Genomic DNA, 19,694 nt, shown 5'->3' on the forward strand with positions numbered 1-19,694 from the left:
CAATCATCAAAACCATATGGTACTGGCACAAAGACAGACATCTTTGGAATAGGATAGAAAGCCCAGAATTAAACCTACACACCTACAGCCAACTAATCTATGACAAAAGAGGCAAGAATATACAATGGAGAAAAGACAGACAGCTTGTTCAATAAGTGGTGCTGGATAAACTGGACAGCCACATGGAAAAGAAGAAAATTAGAACACTCCCTAACACCATACACAAAAATAAACTCCAAATGGATTAAAGACCTAGATATAAGACCAGATACTATAAAAATCTTAGAGGAAAACATGGGCCAAACACTCTCTGACATAAACGACAGCAACATCTTCTCAGATCCACCTCTTAGAGTAATGACAGTAAAAACAAAAATAAACAAATGGGACCTAATCAAACTTCAAAGTTTCTGCACAGCAAAGTAAACCCTAAACAAAATGAAAAGACAACCCACAGAATGGGAGAAAATCTTTGCAAGTGAATCAACTGACAAGGGATTAATCTCCAAAATTTATAAACACCTTCTGTAGCTCCATACCAAAATAACAACCCCATCAAAAAATGGGCGGAAGGTCCAAGCAGACACTTCTCCAAAGAAGACATACAGATGGCCAAAAAACACATGAAAAGATGTTCAACATCACTCATTATTAGAGTGATGCAAATCAAAACCACTCTGAAAATAGCAACAACAACAACAACAACAAAAAAAAAGACAAAAAAAAAACCACTCTGAGGTGCCGGAATCCAGCTCCAGCAGCCAGGGAGTGTACAACCTGTTAGGGAGGGATGGCGTTGGCGATTGCACATTGGAGACAGCCTCTTTGTCCCTTCTTTCAGGGCACTAGACTGCTCAAATTTTATTGGTATAAGTGGTTGATTATATAGACAGTTTCTAACTACAGATTACATCATAGTGTTAAAAGTACATTGGTTAACTTTTAGATTTTGTTTTTTAATCACATGGTACAGCAGCCTTACATCATGTTTTTTGTTATTGTTTTTTAATCTTTAGCTTAACTAAATTTAGCGAGTACAATCAAGGACAAACAGGCACAAACACATCATGTGGGAAATAGGAGACCCAGCACAAACCATCTCATGGCCAGCCAATTTTTACAAGCTGAAGAGGCCACAGACACAACAAATCTTGCCTTCGGACTAGTGCCTATCTTTAAAGTGTCCATGTCAGGGAGACAGTGTGAGAAAATATAAATCAACTTAACTAGCTACCGCTTAGAAGCTTTTAAAATCAAGGACAAAACTCACAGCTAGGTTTCTTTTGATCATGAATAATATATGTCTAACTTCTATAAACCTCATTAAAATCCTAACTCTAAAGTTTACTGTATAACTAGTTAGTAGATAAACATTATGTTTTTAATTAAGTTGAATTTGAATAGGGGAAAGTCCTTTAGGATGAATTTTTTATTATTTTATTGTTGTATTTCTGTTAAATCACAAATCACCACAGGAAAATAAGAATGAGAAATAAGGATAATAAACAAATAATCAGGAAAGACTGAGGAAGAACTGAACAACAAGTGAATAACAGAAAAAACGAAGTCATCCGTGGAACAATCCTCACTCAGCAACGCAAAATGGAAATTATTTCCCGGAAAATTCAGTTCCCCACCAAAGTTAGCAGGCAAGCCTTATTTTCTTCTAGGGCCTGTCCTCGGAATTGTGCCATACAGGCAGGTATCCCCTTGTTTAGGAACCTGCCCTCAGAATTGTACCATTCAGACAGGCCCCTTTTCCTGATTAGGAGCCTGCCCTCAGAGTTGTACCGTTCAGGCAAGCTCCTTTCCTCAGCTCCTTGTATCTTTTTGGCTCCCCATACTGACACCTTACACCAGCCAGAATGGCCATCATCAAAAATTCTACAAACAAGAAGTGCTGGAGAGGGTGTAGAGGAAAAGGAACTCTATTACACTGTTGGTGGGATTGTAAATTGGTGCAACCACTGTGGAAAACAGTATGGAGATTCCTCAGAAAACTAAAAATAGAAATTACCATTTGATCCAGCAATCCCACTCCTGGGCATCTATCCAGAGAAAACCATGACTTGCAAAGACACATGTACTCCGATGTTCATTGAAGCACTATTTGCAATAGCCAAGACATGGAAGCAAAGTTTTTATTGAAGGAATGCAGATAGTTCCCAGGGTTACTGGGAGGGGGGAGAAGAGCCCCCCTTTCTCTATTGTCCTATAGGGGTTTTTATTCCTTAAATTTGCGGGGGGGGGAGGGTGTTACCAACGTGGGGTCCAGAGAGATGTGGTCTCCCATTGGCCTTATTCATTTACCCATATCAGTCCTTGTCCAGTAGGGTCCTAGGGTGGAAATGTCCTGTAAGTCTCATAATTTCTTTGTCCTTCCTGTAAACTGAGTCACAGGGGATTAGGGATTAATGTCCACCTGTGTGTAGTTTCACTCCCTATAGTAAACAAGGCCTGTGGGGATGTTACTCCCTGGAGCCTTTAAGTCGAAATGTTAATCAGTGGTGATATCAAAGAATGCCTCAAAGCCCATGCTCCTACACTGACTACCTGAGTTACTATTCTGCCTCATTATTATTCCCATTTTACAGGTCAGGTGGAGAAACTGAGGCTCCATTCCCAGGCTAGGCCTCAAATCAGAGCTTATAGTTGCCAGCCTTTGTCAGAGCCAGAGCAATGCAGGATCTGAGCTGTATCTGTGACCTACACTATAGCTCATGGCAACACTGGGTCCCTGACCCACTGGGCGAGGCCAGGGATCAAACCTGCCTCCTCGTGGGTCCTAGTTGGATTCGTTTCCACTGCGCCACAATGGGAATTCCCCAAAAGAAAATTCTTTACAGCTTCCTAGATTTTCTTTTCAAACAACATGGTTCAGAGCCATGTTACTTGCTGTAGGCTACCAGCAAATTGTAGCAGCAGTAGCAGCAGCAGCAGCAGCAGCAGCAGCAGCAGCAAACTCAATTTGGCACATGCATTGCCCTCAGCAATACTGGTAATGGCCAGGTCCAGTGGGTATTTGTTGAATGTTATTGTATCATCAGAAATAGAATGCCTCACTTTTTAAAAAAATTATAGATTTACAATACTGTATTAGTTTCAGGTGTACAGCAATGAATATATATGTGTTTTTCAGATTATTTTCCATCATATGTTATTTCAAGATGTTGAATATTATTCCCTGTGTTATACAGTAAATCCTTGTTGTTTTATCTATTTTATATATAGTAGTGTGTATCTGTTAATCCCAAACTACTGATTTATCCTTGCCTAACCCTCTCCCGTTTGGTAACCCTAAGTTTGTTTTCTGTGTCTGTGAGTCTGTTTCTGTTTTATAAATAGATTCATTTGTATTATTTTTTAGATTCCACATGTGATGTCATATAATATTTGTCTTTTCTTTGCCTGATTTTTCACTTAGTATGGCGATTCTCTAGATCCAGCCATATTGTTGCAAGTGGCAGTATTTCTGGAATGGCTCTTTCTGATCAATAACATTGAAGTGCATGAAGCCAGGGTACAGTTATACTTGGTAGCTCAAGCTTAATAAACTTACTCTTGAATTAAAGGATTTTTTTAAGCACATATGCATGGAAAAGATTGTAGTTTCACATGATCCCAGTAGGGCTAGGCCTTCCTTTAAGCAGTGACTGAGAGAGGTATGGTGTGATTTGATTCTCCAAAGGCTTGGTTGCCCTTCAAATATCGCTTCACCTGGAATTCCAGTATTGGTTGGAATTTCCTTGAAACCACCTATTTTAATCTTGTAAATTATGTGAATTTTACACTCTACTCAATAATATATAAATGTTTGTTGCAATGTAAAAAATGTTTATTTTACCATTGATTAAGACTAATTTTTAGGAAGGTGTGCTCTCTCTCTCTCTAAATGAATTACTAGACACAAAATTTATACCCTTCACAAAAGTTAATGTAAAATGGATCACAGACTTAAATGTAAAATGCAAAACTATAAACTCACCTGCAAGCACAGAGAAAGCAAAATGATTAACTTATCCTAAGATTGCATTTTGGCCAAATGTTGCAATGAATAGAGTTGTAAGAGTGTTACTGAAATGACAAATCACAGAATCTGAGATAGATCTGGAAGGAAGTGAAGGACAGAGAAGCTTGTGGGTTGGAAACTTGTGAAAGGGCTGTTGTACTGGAAAGCCTGATGGTGTAAAAGAGAGAGAAATTGAACAAATCAGCTGTGAGGACAGGGGGATATGGGCAGTGAAAATGCTTGAGTGACTGAATTTAGTGGTAGAACACCTTCAGGTGATAAAGACCAGGATGTGTCTAGCTCATCTGTATTTTTTTTAATTTTATTTTTGTTAGGGTATAGTTGATTTACAGTGTTGTGCCAATTTCTGCTGTATAGCATAGTGACTTAGTTGTACATATATATACATTCTTTTTTTTGCTCATACTATCTTACACCATGTTATACCCCAAGAAACTGGACATAGTTCCCTGTGCTGTATAGTAGGACACCATTACTTATCCATTCCAAATGTAATAGTTTGCATCTACCAACCCCAAACTTCCCATCCATCCCACTCCTCCCCCTCCCCTTGGCAACCACAAATCTGTTCTCCATGTCAGTGAGTCTGTTTCTGTTTTGTAGATAGGAGCATTTGGGCCATATTTTAGATTCCATATATAAGTGATATCATATGGTATTTGTCTTTCTCTTTCTGACTTACTTCACTTAGTATGAGAATCTCTAGGTGTGTCTAAATTGCTGCATTTGGTATTATTTTGTTCTTTTTTATGGCTGAGTAGTATTCATTGTATGTATGTATCACATCTTCTTAATCCATTCATCTTTTGATGGATATTTAGGTTGTTTCCATGTGTTAGCTATTGTGAATAGCACTGCAATTTGCAAAGTGCTACATGTATATTTTGAATTGTATTTTTTTTTCCAGATATATGCCCAGGAGTAGGATTGCTGGATCTTATGGTAGTTCTGTATTCACTTTTCTGAGAAACTTTCATACTGTTGCTCCAGAGTTATTGTACCAATTTACACTCCCACCATCAGGGAAGGAGGGTTCCCTTTTCTCTGCACTCTCTCAAGCATTTGTTATTTTGTTGACTTGTTAATGATGGCCATTCTGACCAGTGTGAGGTATTACCTCATTGTAGTTTTGATTTGTATTTCTCTAATAATTAGTGATGTTGAGCATTCCTATGTCTTCTTTGGAGAAAAGTCCATTTTGGTCTTTGTCCATTTTTCCTTTGGGTGGTTTGTTTTTTTGTTGTTGGGTTGTATGAGTTTGTACATTTCAGAGATTAGGTCCTTATCGGTTGCATCGTTTGCAAAGATTTTCTCCCATTTTGTGAGTTGTCTTTTTATTTTTTTAATTTGTTTCCTTTCCTGTGCAAAAGCTTTTGAGTTTAATTAGGTCCCATTGGTTTATTTTTGTTGTTATTGACCTTATTATAGGAGGTGCATCAAACAAGATATTGCTGTGATTTCTGTCAAAGAGCATTCTGCTTATGTTTTCCTCTAGGAGTTTTATAGTATCTGGCCTTAACATTTAGGTCTTTAATCCATTTTGAATTTATTTTCGTCTATGGGGTTAAAGAATATTCTAGTTTCAGTCTTTTACATGAAGCTGTCTGGTTTTTCCAAAACTACTTATTGAAGAGACTGTCTTTCCTCCACTGTATGTTCTTGCCTCCTTTGTCATAGATTAGTTGACCATAAGTGCTTGAATTTATTTCTGGGCTTTTATTCTGTTCCATTGATCTGTATTTCCGTTTTTGTGCCAGTACCATACTGCTTTGATGACTGTAGCTTTACAGTATAGTCTGACACCAGGAAGCCTGATTCCTCCAGTTCCATTTTTCTTTTTCAATATTGCTTTGACTATTTAGGGATTTTGTGTTTCCATACTAATCTTAAAATATTTTGTTCTAGTTCTGTTAAGAATGTCATGTAATTTGATACGGATTGCATTGAATCTGTAGATTGCCTTGGGCAGTATAGTCGTTTTGACAATATTGATTCTTACAATCCAAGATCATGGTATGTCTTTCTATCTGTTTGTGTCATATTTGATTTCCTTCATCAGCATCTTATAGTTTCTGAGTTCAGGTCTTTTGTCTCTTTGGATAGGTTTATTCCTGTATTTTATTCTTTTTGATGTGATGGTAAATGGGGTGGTTTCTCTAATTTTCTTTCTGATCTTTCATTGTTAGTGTATGTAAATGCAATTGATTTCTGTGTATTAATTTTAGTATCCTGGAACATGACCACATTCATTGATGTAGCTAATCTGTGTTAATCCTGTCCTTTCTTCTGCATTATCTGTAAGTTACTATCATATTTATAATCAGTGTATTTATTTTATCTGTTTTTCAAAAGAACATTGGTTATTACCTATTTTTGTAAAGTACTTGAAAGGAGGAAAAATGTTTTCAAAACGAATGGAATGAACTTACCTATCTAATCAGCATGTGCATGGTATAATCCTACTATTTAAAATAAGTGACTGCACTGGGTGATGAGTCATACCAGAATGTCATTGGAATATACAGCAATTTTCACATGCTACATTTTTAAAATGACATTTTCCTTTTTAGAAGTTGTTACAAAATAAGTTTAGAAAAATAATCTAAGTTTTTTCAACATTTAAAAATGCATACCATCAAAGGGAAATTAAAATAAAAATTGTAGGGTGCTTTACAGCACATTCTGATGACTGGTTATATAAACAGTGTAAAATGGGTTTTGAGTAAGATGAGAGAAAAATTAAATGACCTACTTAACTGAGCCAATTGTGATGTAGTAGAAAAGTGAATTCAGAGCCAGTAGTTCTAAGTTCTTAGAAATAAATAGGGTATCACAATACAAGAATTTCCTTTTTTTTTTTCTTCAAAAGATATATTTGTGTGAATGTTTGATTGGCTCTTCTCTGTGCTAGATTATAAGGTCTATGAAGGCAAGGGCAATGTTTGTTTCTAAGCACCATTGTCATGTCTTGACATATCCAAGTACCTAGCATGGTACCTGGAACGTGGTAAATGCTCAGTATGTTGAATACAAGAATTGGTGGATGGGAATAAGATGATGTATAAAGCTGTGATGGTGTTGCCTTATCCTTTTTAGCATGTAAGTAGTGAGGCATATACTGAAACAATGATAAGTTTGTATATAAAGATATAAATAGGTTGAAGCAAGTTGCTTTGACTGCTATAAGCGTTTTTACTTCACAGAATATTGAAACACACTGTTTAAACTGCAGACATGAGAACATGTATATTATCATGCAGCCCTTCCAGTGAATGCTCTCTTGAAGAATGCTGTGCCAGTTTCTCATAAAATCTAAGCTCTAATTTTAAATCTTATAACAATTGAAGATGTTAGAGATGCTCTGAGATCAGAGAGTGATCGTTTCACTCTGAAATTCTGATCTCTAATTTTGCTAATTTGTTTCTGATCGTTAATCATTCTGATTTATTGACATGTTAGAAATTTGCTGTTTTATTTCCTATTGAACATTTGCCAATGCCTTTTGTTTGTAACTGGAGACTGTGGGAAGTAACATAATGGCTTTTCTATCAAAGGTCATCTTGGTTACTCCATTTTGCTCTGGTTTCGGCCAAAACGCCTTCCTGCGACCCCCCTCCTCTTTCCCTCTTCTCCCAGTAACAGTTTGTTTCAAATTAGTCAACCAAGAAGAATATGTGCCCTGACCTGACCAATGGGAAGGGGACAGGTACATCCCCTGCGTTAGGGATAAATAGGGAGGGTCTTTTCTTCTTTGCGCACGCTTTTTGAGCATCTGTGCCTTTTTGCAGAAATAAAGAGCCTTGTCAAGATCTCCCCATGTTCATGGGTCTCATTTTTTGACACCGACAATCCGAGCCATGTCCCCAACAGAGTCCATTCCAGTTTTCTACACTGTTTATCAGACCCTTTCACAAATGTGCTCACATTAATTTTTACATTTTGTAGTAGGTATGATTTTTCTCATTCTCCAAATGAGGAGACTGAGCGTACAAAAGTTAGGAGCTAGTTAGTTGTAGATTGGTTAACTCCAGGACTAGGCTCCAAATACACCACCTGTTTTTATTTTGGCTAATGTTTATATTAACTGAGAGTCAAACCCGAATTTTAATATAATAAATAGACACTCCCACATACAACTATGCTTTATAGAAAGAGGCTATATAAAACTGATAGCCTTTTCTTTTAAAAGAATGATTTTCCTGTTTCTTAGTTCTGAAGCCATGAAACCCTGATTTTAGATTTGTTCTTAGTAAATTTACCTCTTTCTGCATAATGCGAAAGGATATTCTCCTCTCTGTTTTTGTGTTGGGATTGTCCTGTTACCTTCTCTGTATTCCAGTGCTACTTATGAATGCATTTTGCTTCAAAGTATCCCTCCCCCAACTCCATTCTATCTTTCTGTTTTATATGGAGAGGAGAGGGGTATATTTCATATAAAATGTACTATATCTAATTGTCTGCTCACCAAAAGTTCTACTATGTAAAATATTTTAGAATGAAGATAGTGTTTTTATGTGGAAATTTATTTATATAGAGAATACAGAGAAATAGAAGAAAAATCTTAAACTTTTAGTGTTAATTGTCCCATTGTTTTTGTATCGTGTATCTATACATCATTGTTTACACTGATTTGTAAAGGGCTCTTTTTGTGATTTTTATGATTTTATATACAAGTAGTAAATTTGGAAAATACAAAAAATAACTACATAAAGGTGAAAAAATACAGGATGCTTAATATTCATGTTTTACTCTTTGTTTTATTTTTTGTCTTCACAATCTGATTTTATACAATATTTGGTAGAAAACTCCAAAGGTTCTAGATAATTATATGATATGAAGGAGGGTCTAACTGACAAGTAATATCTTTATTGGGTATCTAATTAGTCCCTACCAAATTAAAGAGAACCCCCCCCCGGCTTCAGTTTTTCAATATAATTTGAAATTAAACAATAAAGAAAACTATAAATTAGATAACAATTTAACTCCTCATGACATTAAGCAAAAACAGAAATAATAATAATACAAGCACCGAACAGGGCAGAGAGGTGTTAATTGAAATGTACCCACTCCAATCCCCCTGCCCCCTCACACACCATGAGAAAAATGAGTGTGTGCAGTGTAGCTCTGAAGTCACCATCACTGGCATGTCCTTCCAGAGCCCTGACCCCTACCAGTACTAGGATTTTAAATGGAATATCCTTGGCCATGAAAATGAATGCTCCTCAGCTTCCTCTATGCTGATCTTTAGTGACAGAGACAGAACCACTTTTTATTTAGGATTAATAATACCCTGATTAGTTCCCCACTCTGCATCAGGTGTGGTTATTATTTGCATAATCGTTGGCATTGTCTTACTATTTGCCGTCATGTAGAATCACTGTGCTTTTTGCTGCTTTATTTTTGTGCCTCTATCTCCCCACCCAGCCCTCCCCCCACCCCAATTACAGCTTATGAAAGCTTCTCTTCCATTTCGTTGTCTCTTTTCTTAGCTTTATAACTATAGTGTGAATAGGAAAGGAAGAAGTTTTCCTTGGTCCCCTTAGGGTCCCCAGTTGGGTCTGAAGTTTAAACTGACAATGACAGGGTGTTCCTCTTGTGGCTCAGCGGGCTAAGAACCTGAGTGGTATCCATGAGGATGTGGGTTCAATCTCTTGCCATAGAATATCACTTATCTGGAATCTAATATATGGCACAAATGAACCTTTCCACAGAAAAAAACCTCAGGGACTTGGAGGAGAGACTTGTGGTTGCCAAGGGGGAGGGAGAGGGGGAGGGAGTGGGATAGACTGAGAGTTTGGGGGTTAATAGATGCAAACTTGCATTTAGAGTGGATAAGCAATGTTCCTGCTGTATAGCACAAGGAACTATATCTAGGCACTTGTGATAGAATATGATGGAGGATAATGTGAGAAAAAGAATATATATATATATATATATATATGGACTGGGTCACTTTGCTGTACAGTAGACATTGACAGAACACTGTAAATCAACTATAATGGAAAATAAAAATTTTTTTATTATTTTTTATTTTATTTTTTGGGGGGGATCAAGTTATTCTTACATGTATACATTTTTTCCCCCACCCTTTGTTCTGTTGCAATATGAGTATCTAGACATAGTTCTCAATGCTACTCAGCAGGATCTCCTTGTAAATCTATTCTAAATTGTGTCTAACCCCAAATTCCTGATCCCTCCCACTCCCTCCCTCTCCCCCCAGGCAGCCACAAGTCTATTCTCCAAGTCCATGATTTTCTTCTCTGTGGAGATGTTCATTTGTGCTGGATATTAGATTCCAGTTGTAAAAGATATCATATGGTATTTATCTTTGTTTTTCTGACTCATTTCACTCAGTATTAGAGTCTCTAGTTCCATCCATGTTGCTGCAAATGGCATTATGTCATTCTTTTTATGGCTGAGTAGTATTCCATTGTGTATATATACCACCTCTTCTGAATCCAATCATCTGTTGATGGACATTTGGGTTGTTTCCATGTCCTGGCTATTGTGAATAGTGCTGCAATGAACATGCGGGTGCATGTGTCTCTTTTAAGTAGAGTTTTGTCCGGATATATGCCCAAGAGTGGGATTGCTGGGTCATATGGAAGTTCTATGTATAGATTTCTAAGGTATCTCCAAACTGTTCTCCATAGTGGCTGTACTGGTTTACATTCCCACCAACAGTGCAGGAGGGTCCCCTTCTATCCACAGCCCCTCCAGCACTTGTTATTTGTGGATTTATTAGTGATGGCCATTCTGACTGGTGTGAGGTGGTATCTCGTGGTAGTTTTGATTTGCATTTCTCTTATAATCAGCGATGTTGAGCATTTTTTCATGTGTTTGTTGGCCATCTGTATATCTTCCTTAGAGAACAGTTTATTCAGGTCTTTTGCCCATTTTTCCATTGATTGATTGGCTTTTTTGCTGTTGAGTTGTATAAGTTGCTTATATATTCTAGAGATTAAGCCCTTGTCAGTTGCATCATTTGAAACTGTTTTCTCCCATTCTGTAAGTTGTCTTTTGTTTTCTTTTGGGTTTCCTTTGCTGTGCAAAAGCTTTTCAGTTTGATTAGGTCCCATGGGTTTATTTTTGCTCTTATTTCTGTTGCCTTGGGAGACTGACCTGAGAAAATATTCATGATGTTGATGTCAGAGAGTGTTTTGCCTATGTTCTCTTCTAGGAGTTTGATGGGTACTGGTATCAAAACAGACAGACAGACCAATGGAACAGAATAGAGAACCCAGAAATAAACCCAGACACCTATGGTCAATTAATCTTTGACAAGGGAGGCAAGAACATAAAATGGGAAAACAAAAGTCTATTCAGCAAGCATTGCTGGGAAACCTGGACAGCTGCATGCAAAGCAATGAAATTAGAACGCACCCTCACACCATGCACCAAAATAAACTCAAAATGGCTGAAATACTTAAATAAAAACCTTTTAAAAAAATCTGGCATTGCTACAAGCTGCAGCATAGGTCACAGATGAGGCTCAGATCTGGGTGCTTCTATGGCTGTAGCTGTGGCTGACAGCTGCATCTCAGATTTGACCCCTAGCCTAGGAACTTCCATATGTCACAAGTGTGACCCTAAAAAACAAACAAAGAAAACCAAAACCAACAAAAAACCACCAAAGACAGATTAACAGGTGACAAGCATACACATTTACTTAACATCAGTTTGGGGTGACATGGGCGCCTTCATCAGGAAATGAGGACCTGAAGAAACACATTTGAGCATTTTATGCGAGGCCTGATGAAGACTGGAAGTTGTGGAGGAATATGATTAAAGAGTTAGAGTAGGAGGGAAGTGTGATAAACTAGGGGGAACATAGCAAGGCCTGTTGGTTGGGATTTTTCTCTGTGTCCCTCTGTTTTCAAAGATAAGGATGCTTCCTTCTGGGTATAGGGAGGACACCTCTCACATGAGGGTTTTATGACCTGTTTCAGGGAAGAAGGGTTGGGTGAAGGTCAAAGTGACTTTTGTGCTTCTGTCATTTTTTCAAACTCTTTCAGCTTAAAATATTTAATGCGCCAAGTTGTCATATTTTGGGGGCAGTGTGTTCTGAACCCGTCATGTGGATGTCTGCATACATCATTAAAAAAGTTAGATGGCACATCAGTGATTATTTACAAAATTGAAACAAAATGTGTTTGAATGTGGGGGATACACTTTTATCATGTATAAATTATATTGGAAATGTTTAGAAGGAAAATGATTTGGCTTTTATAGGAAAAAGTTCTCTTTTTGCTACAGTGTAATCTTTAAATGTTCTGCATAATGGTATTTATGACAGAAATGGAAATCTTTATTGTACCTGTAATCATCCAGGCAGTGACATTCTCATCAGAAGATCTGTGGCAGAAAACTGGAGGTGTTTGCTCGAGCAGCTCAAGTGTTTCTCCCTCCTGAGTTGGCCCCGGAAGCCCACTGTTATGGAGAGATCTGAGTCACAGCAAGTGGAGTTTCCAGTTTTAGCTCAGTCATTAACTAGTTCTGTGACTTTATGTGAATCATTTATATTTTTTGGGCCTCAGTTTCTTTATCCATAAAATGAAGTGTTTGAACAAAATGATATTCAGTGCTGATATCATTGAAAATAAAAAGAATCAAGTTCTTGTTAGATTTGGCTTGGCTTAGATGAAAAGTAAAATTCTTAAAATTTCAAAGATGACTTTGGTCTAGGCGTGTGTGTGTGTGTGTGTGTGTGTGTGTGTGTGTGTGTGTGTGTGTGTGTAGTCAGACAGCTAGTTGAAAGCCCAGCCTAAATGGAATGGTCAGATGTACTATTGTTCTCTGCCAAGTCCAGATGTCCTGCTGTTACATATCTAGACATCATTTATTTCTAGGATATAACCAGAGTTTCTACTGCAAAGGTAAATAAGAAAGTTAAGGTTAAATCCTTGAATACAGACTGTACTTGGCATGATAAACCTTTTTTTAATAGAGGAAACAGTACTTGCTTGTGAGTTAGTTTCTTCTGTAAATAGAAGTTACATTATTTTTCTTAGGTTGTTTTAAACAAATTTCATTCATCGAGGTAAATCACAGCTGTAAATGAAGGTATGGGCTAATTTTTTGAGAGAGTATGAAATATTTTTTTTTTTTTGCCTGTGGGTTCTCTTGTGAAACTGTATGTCAGAACTCAAAGAGGTCAGAACCAAGAGCCTAGGCATTTTTGAAATCTTGTGGTCATTGTTATTATCTTTTTGGTGTGATGGTTATTTACCAGAGATTTATTTAACTGATTTCTAGTGTGACAAACTGTTCCTTCAAACCTCATTGGGTTGTTGGTTTTTTGTTTTGTTTTGTTTTGTTTTTTGTCTTTTTGTCTTTTCTAGGGTCACTCCTGCGGCATATGGAGGTTCCCAGGCTAGGGGTCTAATTGGAGCTGTAGCCACCAGCCTACACCAGAGCCACAGCAATGCAGGATCCAAGCCACGTCTGTGACCTACACCACAGCTCATGGCAACGCCAGATCCTTAACCCACTGAGCAAGGCCAGGGATCGAACCCGCAGCCTCATGGTTCCTAGTCGGATCCGGTAACCACGGCGTCACGACGGGAACTCTGGGTTGTTGGTTTTTGATGGAATTTTAAAGTTAATACAACTCTATTCCTTCTCCTCAAAAGCGTGACCTCTGGTATCAATTTACTTTTCTTCTTTTACAATAAAAGTAATTGTTTTTATTTTATTTTTTTAAAGAGGTGATGATTATATTAGAATATCTAGAGCTCACAGTGAATATGGTTTCAAAGCAGCAACTTATGGGCAACACAATATATACTTTCTGTAATTTCCTAAATAACATCAGCTTTATAAAAGAATTTTGGCATCTTGCAATTCCTGCCATGGCGCAGCTGGTTAAGGATGCCAGATTGTTTCTGTGGTGGAATGGGTTTGATCCTTGGCCTGGAATGGTGGGTTAAGGATCCAGTATTGCTGCAACTATAGCCTCGGCTGCATCTCTGGCTCAGATTTGCTCCCTGACCCAAGAACCTTCATATGCTGTGGGTGCAGCCACAAAGAAGAAAAATTAGCATCTTAAGCCACACTTCACTGACTCTTGATTTCTTAAGATTCTTGAATTGGGATATAATTGCAGAGAGATATTTTGTTAAATATGTTTGATGTCACAGGGATCAACCTGATTTCCTTATCCCATTTTGTAAAAATCCATTCCCTTTCTCCTACATGATTATTAAAGATGATAAAACTTGATCCTGCATAGAATTATTTAACTTTACTTAGATAGTTAAATAACTCAGTGCATCAGTTTAGGCTCACTGAATGACTTTTGTATCATTTTACATAGGCATTGCTGTTTAACGGGACAAAACATTAGCTTTGCAAAGTTTGAGGGACCAAAGTTTGAGTTCTGACTTACTTCTTTCTTTGCTGTTTAACCTTGGACCAGTGTTCAAATTTTCTGAGCTTTGCTGTCCTTGTCTATGAAGTAGCATCCATATTTCTGTCACCCTACATTGTTGTGAGAATGAAATGAAATAATTGCTACTTAGTAGATACTTTAAAAATTATTGTCGTTATAGTCAAAATTAATAGTTTTTAATTTCTTAAAGTTTGAATGGCACTGATTTATTAAACACTTTGGGAATTGTTTTTCTCTTGTCTAAGTAAGAGATGAAGAAAAGTCATTCTAATAGAACAGAGGGTGAAAAATTGAACAGAACATCTTTAGTTTGTTTGCCTTTTTTCTTAAGAGACATTCTCTTCACTGATGTTCATTGGAATTAGAGAACAGGTTGAGCAACTGATATAGGAGATACTTTGGTTTCACATAATTCAAAGACTTGTTTTCCCTCGCACCCTTTATATTCTTACTGGCCTGCATTCAAATTCTACTTGTTTTGTATCCCACAAGACATTATTATTATTTTGTATTACATTATTTATTTAGATTTACCCACATTTTACATCTCCATTTTTTTTTTTTTTTTAGTACTTTCTTCTATTCCTTTGATCATCTGGTATCATTTTCCTTTTTTCCTTCAGAACTCCCTTTAGAATTTCTTTTTCTTTTTTTCTTTTCTTTTCTTTATTTTTTTTCTTTTTGGGGCTGCACTCATGGCATATGGAAGTTCCCAGGCCAGGGGTCAAATTGGAGCTACAGCTGCTGGGCCTACATCATAGCTCATGACAGCCCCAGATCCTTAAGCCACTGAGCAAGGACAGGGATCAAAGCCTCGTCCTTATGAACTGGTCAGGTTCATTACCACTGAGCCATGGTGGGAATCCCCTAGAATTTCTTTTAATGCAGGTACACTGGCAATAAATTCTCTGTTTTTGCTTGTATGAAGATATCTTCATTTCATATTCATCTTTTGAAGGGTAATGTTGCTATTTATAGAATGTTATGTTGTCAATTTTCATTCTTCAATTTCTGATTGATTAAAAATAAATATTCTGGCTCTCTGGTGAAATTATTAAATTGGCTTATATTTTTTATATCTATCATGTTATTCTGAAGCCTTTGTCAGATGATAACTAGGATATTCCTGGATTTATTTCTATTGTGTTTTTTTTCTCTTGGTCGTCTTCTTTGGTCTTCTTTTTAGTTACCTTTGAATGCTTGACATTGGTTATGAAAAGGTGTGTTGCCATTTCTGGAGATGCAGAGGGCTAGAGCGGTGGAAATATCACTTTGGTGTGATCAAGGACGAAGCTATTGAGTGAATACAATTCACTCAATTGAACACTTGTTTGAAATTTTGTAAGGATCAGTTTACCTTTAGTTTACCCATGCTCTTGGAGTATAATACTCCAAGAGTCACAATGGAAAGGCTAAACAATTTTCCAAGGATCTCCTCTTTGGTGGGTTTGAATTCTTGTTTTTCTCTCCCCCTCTCCCCAGCACTGTGAGAATACTGAATGCTCCATTGAACAAAAACAGGTTTGAGCTCATATTGCTATTGTTTCCTTTTCTCTGGGATCTTTGCCCCTAAAGTGCTGGCTTCTTTGGTGGGACCAAATTATAGCTTTTGTCTACTTATCCTTGTGACTTTGTCAAAAGCTCTGTTGGCTTCTCTGCCTTTTGGAAGCCTTCCTCTACCAGCTTCTTAAGCTTCTCAGTCTCTCATTCAGCTTGAGTCTCATGTAAAAGCAACGTGATGAATGCCATGCTAACCTCAGTGAGATCTAGTCTGTCTTAATCTAGATCATCAAATCTGGCTGCTTCATCAAACAGATAGATTTTTAAAAATACCTCACTTCTCTAGTTGTTCTTGGATAGTAGCATTGATTTGCTATAAGCTACATTGTCAACCAGAAATAGTAATTCTAAGTTTATCATCTTTATATTATTTTCTGGATAACCAATCATTGGAAATTCTTCTGTCTGCCTCAGAATTAAAGGGTGATTGGCAGATTTTGTGGTTAAGCTGCCTGGAAAACTGGAAGTGCCAGATTTCATTGGTTTTTCATTTGCTTCACTCTCTTTGCCCTTTTATTATTATTATTTGTCTTTTGTCTTTTTTAAGGCCTCACCCGCGGCATATGGAAGTTCCCAGGCTAGGGATTTAATTGGAGCTGTTGTCACTGGCCTACACCAGAGCCACAGCAATGCCAGATCCTTAACCCACTGAGCAAGGCCAAGGATCGAACCTGCAACCTCATGGTTCCTAGTCGGATTGGTTTCCACTGTGCCACCACGGGAACTCCTCTTGCCCTTTTACCTTCACTTAGATGTCTCACCATTTCATCCATCTCATATATTATTTATTTTAGTGAAGGCAATATTTCAATGATATTTTTGAGCAAATTCCATAAAAAAGAACAAAATAGTGCCATCTGCAGCAACATGGATAGAACTAGAGACTCTCATACTAAGTAAGTCAGAAAGACAAATACAACATATCACTTATATCTGGAATCTAATATATGGCACAAATGAATCTTTCCACAGAAGAGAAACAAACTCATGGACATAGAGTACAGACGTGATTGCCAAGGGGAAGGGGAAGGGAGTGGGATGGACTGGGAGTTTGGGGTTAGTAGATGCAAACTATTATATTTAGAATGGATAAGTGACAGGTTCCTGCACAGGGAACTGTATCTAGTCACTTGTGATGGGACATGATGAGAATAATGTGAGAAACATTAAAAAAATTTTAATATAGATAATAAAATTTTAATGAACTACCAGTATTTAAATTTATTAAAAGGGGAGTACAATACTAAAATGCACAGTGAAACCTACATTTTGAAAACCTGTATTGAAAGAATAAAAATAAAAAAACTGTATTTATAAGGATCAATGAAAATAGTAAATGAAGAAAGGCTTGTCGTAGTATATCTCATTTTTATTTTCTCTTGACTAATAAGCATTGTTTAAATGTGTCATTTTGGAAATTCCCAAACCAGTTATAATGAAAAAAACCCAAAAAACATTATATATAAAAAAAGTGAAAAAATGTTTCTTTTTGGATGATTATGAGAAAAAATAAAAGAGTGTCTTAAAAACTACCTACATTGTAGCTGATGAGTATATATCATAAATATAACTAGATATACTACTATTAGAATTTGTAAGTGTATTATTAACATGAAAGGAATCCATTCATATACCCTAACCAGAGAATCGAATTCTAAATCCAGAATTAGCAACAAAACGCTTAGATTTTCTTCCTGTGTCTTCATTTGCTTATCGTGATGAGGGATCTTTGAGGGCTAAGATATTATTAATAACATAGGATGGGAAATCCTTCACTAGACGAGGGAAGAGGGCCAATCTGTGACTTATATTTTCATTGTATGTACCTCACATATCTTCAGCTAGAGGTAGCATAAATGACCAAAGGTCCTCAGCTACTGTGCTCTGAAATCTACTGCTGCTTTTCTACCTAGCACATGCTCCCCCAGGGCTCACTTGGTGACTGAGAGGAGCAGAGGTACTAAAGCAGGCTTCTCCTCTGTGGAGTCAAGGAACTCTCTGAGGGCTCTTGGCTTGAGCACTCCCCAATGGTCTTACTGAACCTTCCTTGGACTGTCTAGCAATCCAGGAGGATTTCACCCAGCCTTCCTTCTCTCTCTCCTTCCCTCAGGGTCAGATTCGTATGGTGGTCTGCCAGCTTCCCCTGGATCCCTCCCTATTTTCCCTTGCAGCAACTTTCCATACAGAATTTCTCTTACAGGAATAAAATTCTTGCATGTTTAATCCCATCTTGGCATCTTGTCTGCTTCTTGGAGGATCTAGACTAGCACATTCTCCCTCTATTTCTGTAAAAGATACTATCATGTGAAATTACTAAGGAGAGAAAAGATGCTTACTATAATTGAATGACAACAATATTCTAATACAACTGGATTCTTAAAGTTAGGTCAGTTAACACTTCATGTAATTTAGGGGTAGCCTCTCAGAAATTTTTTTTTCTTATGCTAGTTTATTGATCATCTGCCTATATGTAAACTTGCTTTCAGAAGGACTGAACTATCACAGTAGTCAGATCAGGAGTTGATGTTCTAAAAAACTGTCAGTTTACTCAGGATGGTTGGATGGCCGTGAAGTATTAAGCAGCTCATATGTCATCTTTGAGATATCTAAGGATATTTAAAAAGAAATTAGAAGGAATATTTCTGAGTGTTTTGATAGCTGGTAATATTGTTGAAATTCTATTCAGTATGACAAGAATTATTCAATATAATAAGTAGTAACAGATTTGTTGCAAATATTTACTGATTCTTTAAATTTGTATGACTTTATGAGTCCTTATATTTTATATGTTCATGTTAAAATTCTTCTCTTTCTTTGCAGAATCACAGTGAAAGATTCGTTTTCATTGCAGAGTGGTATGATCCAAATGCTTCACTATTTCGACGTTATGAGCTTTTATTTTACCCAGGGGATGGATCTGTTGAAATGGTAAATGAACCTTTCTTCGCTTAAAAGCGGGTAACAGGATGAAGGTGGGCTAGGGAGAGGAATAGGATTGCCTTTTTTGTAGTTACTTTTAAAAATACATCCTTTTTATTTTGATACTGTAATTCCAATATAAGAAGATACTTTTGTACCTTTATTTTTAATAGAAATTATTATTTTTCTTTTTCTTTTTTTTTTTAGGGCCACACCCATGGCATATGGAGGTTTCCAGGCTAGGGGTCCAATCAGAGCTACAGCTGCCGGCCTACACCACAGCCGCAGCAACATGGGATCCAAGTCGCCTCTGCGACCTACGCCACAGCTCACAGCAAGGCCAGATCCTTAACCCGCTGAGCGAAGCCAGTGATCAAACCGGCAACCTCATGGTTATTAGTCGGATTCGTTTCTGCTGCACCACATTGGGAACTCTGAAATTATTATTTTAGTTAGAAAACTAAAGTGGGATTATTCATGTTTTGGACTAAGCAATAGTCAGCAAGTGGCTATAGACAAAGATGATCATGATCATAAATATGTTACCGTTGTTGAATGCTGTTCATCACTGTTATCTCTACAAAAAGCCAAATAGAAGAAGATTGAACTCAAAGAGTCCCACTTTATGTCCCTTCATTGACAACCCCTTTTGCAGGTGGATCTGTTTGGTAATTTGGATCTTGTATGGGCAAGAAAGGAGAAATTTGGAATTTCTTCAGATTTCATAGCTACCAATTTGTGGCAATGGTTTGGCAATACATAAATCGTTCTATTCAAGGTTTTTAAAAGTATTAA

General features: G+C 37.1%; 1 protein-coding gene across 1 annotated transcript in view; it reads left to right on the forward strand.

The window, feature by feature from the left end:
• Positions 1-19,694, forward strand: part of NME7 (NME/NM23 family member 7) — a 262,781-nt gene that overhangs the window by 35,896 nt on the left and 207,191 nt on the right. The window contains 1 exon segment of the mRNA XM_047783988.1: positions 18,801-18,908. Coding sequence (XP_047639944.1) covers positions 18,801-18,908 — 108 coding nt within the window.

The sequence above is a fragment of the Phacochoerus africanus genome, chromosome 6, assembly GCF_016906955.1.
Source record: "Phacochoerus africanus isolate WHEZ1 chromosome 6, ROS_Pafr_v1, whole genome shotgun sequence".
NCBI classification, from domain to species: domain Eukaryota; kingdom Metazoa; phylum Chordata; class Mammalia; order Artiodactyla; family Suidae; genus Phacochoerus; species Phacochoerus africanus.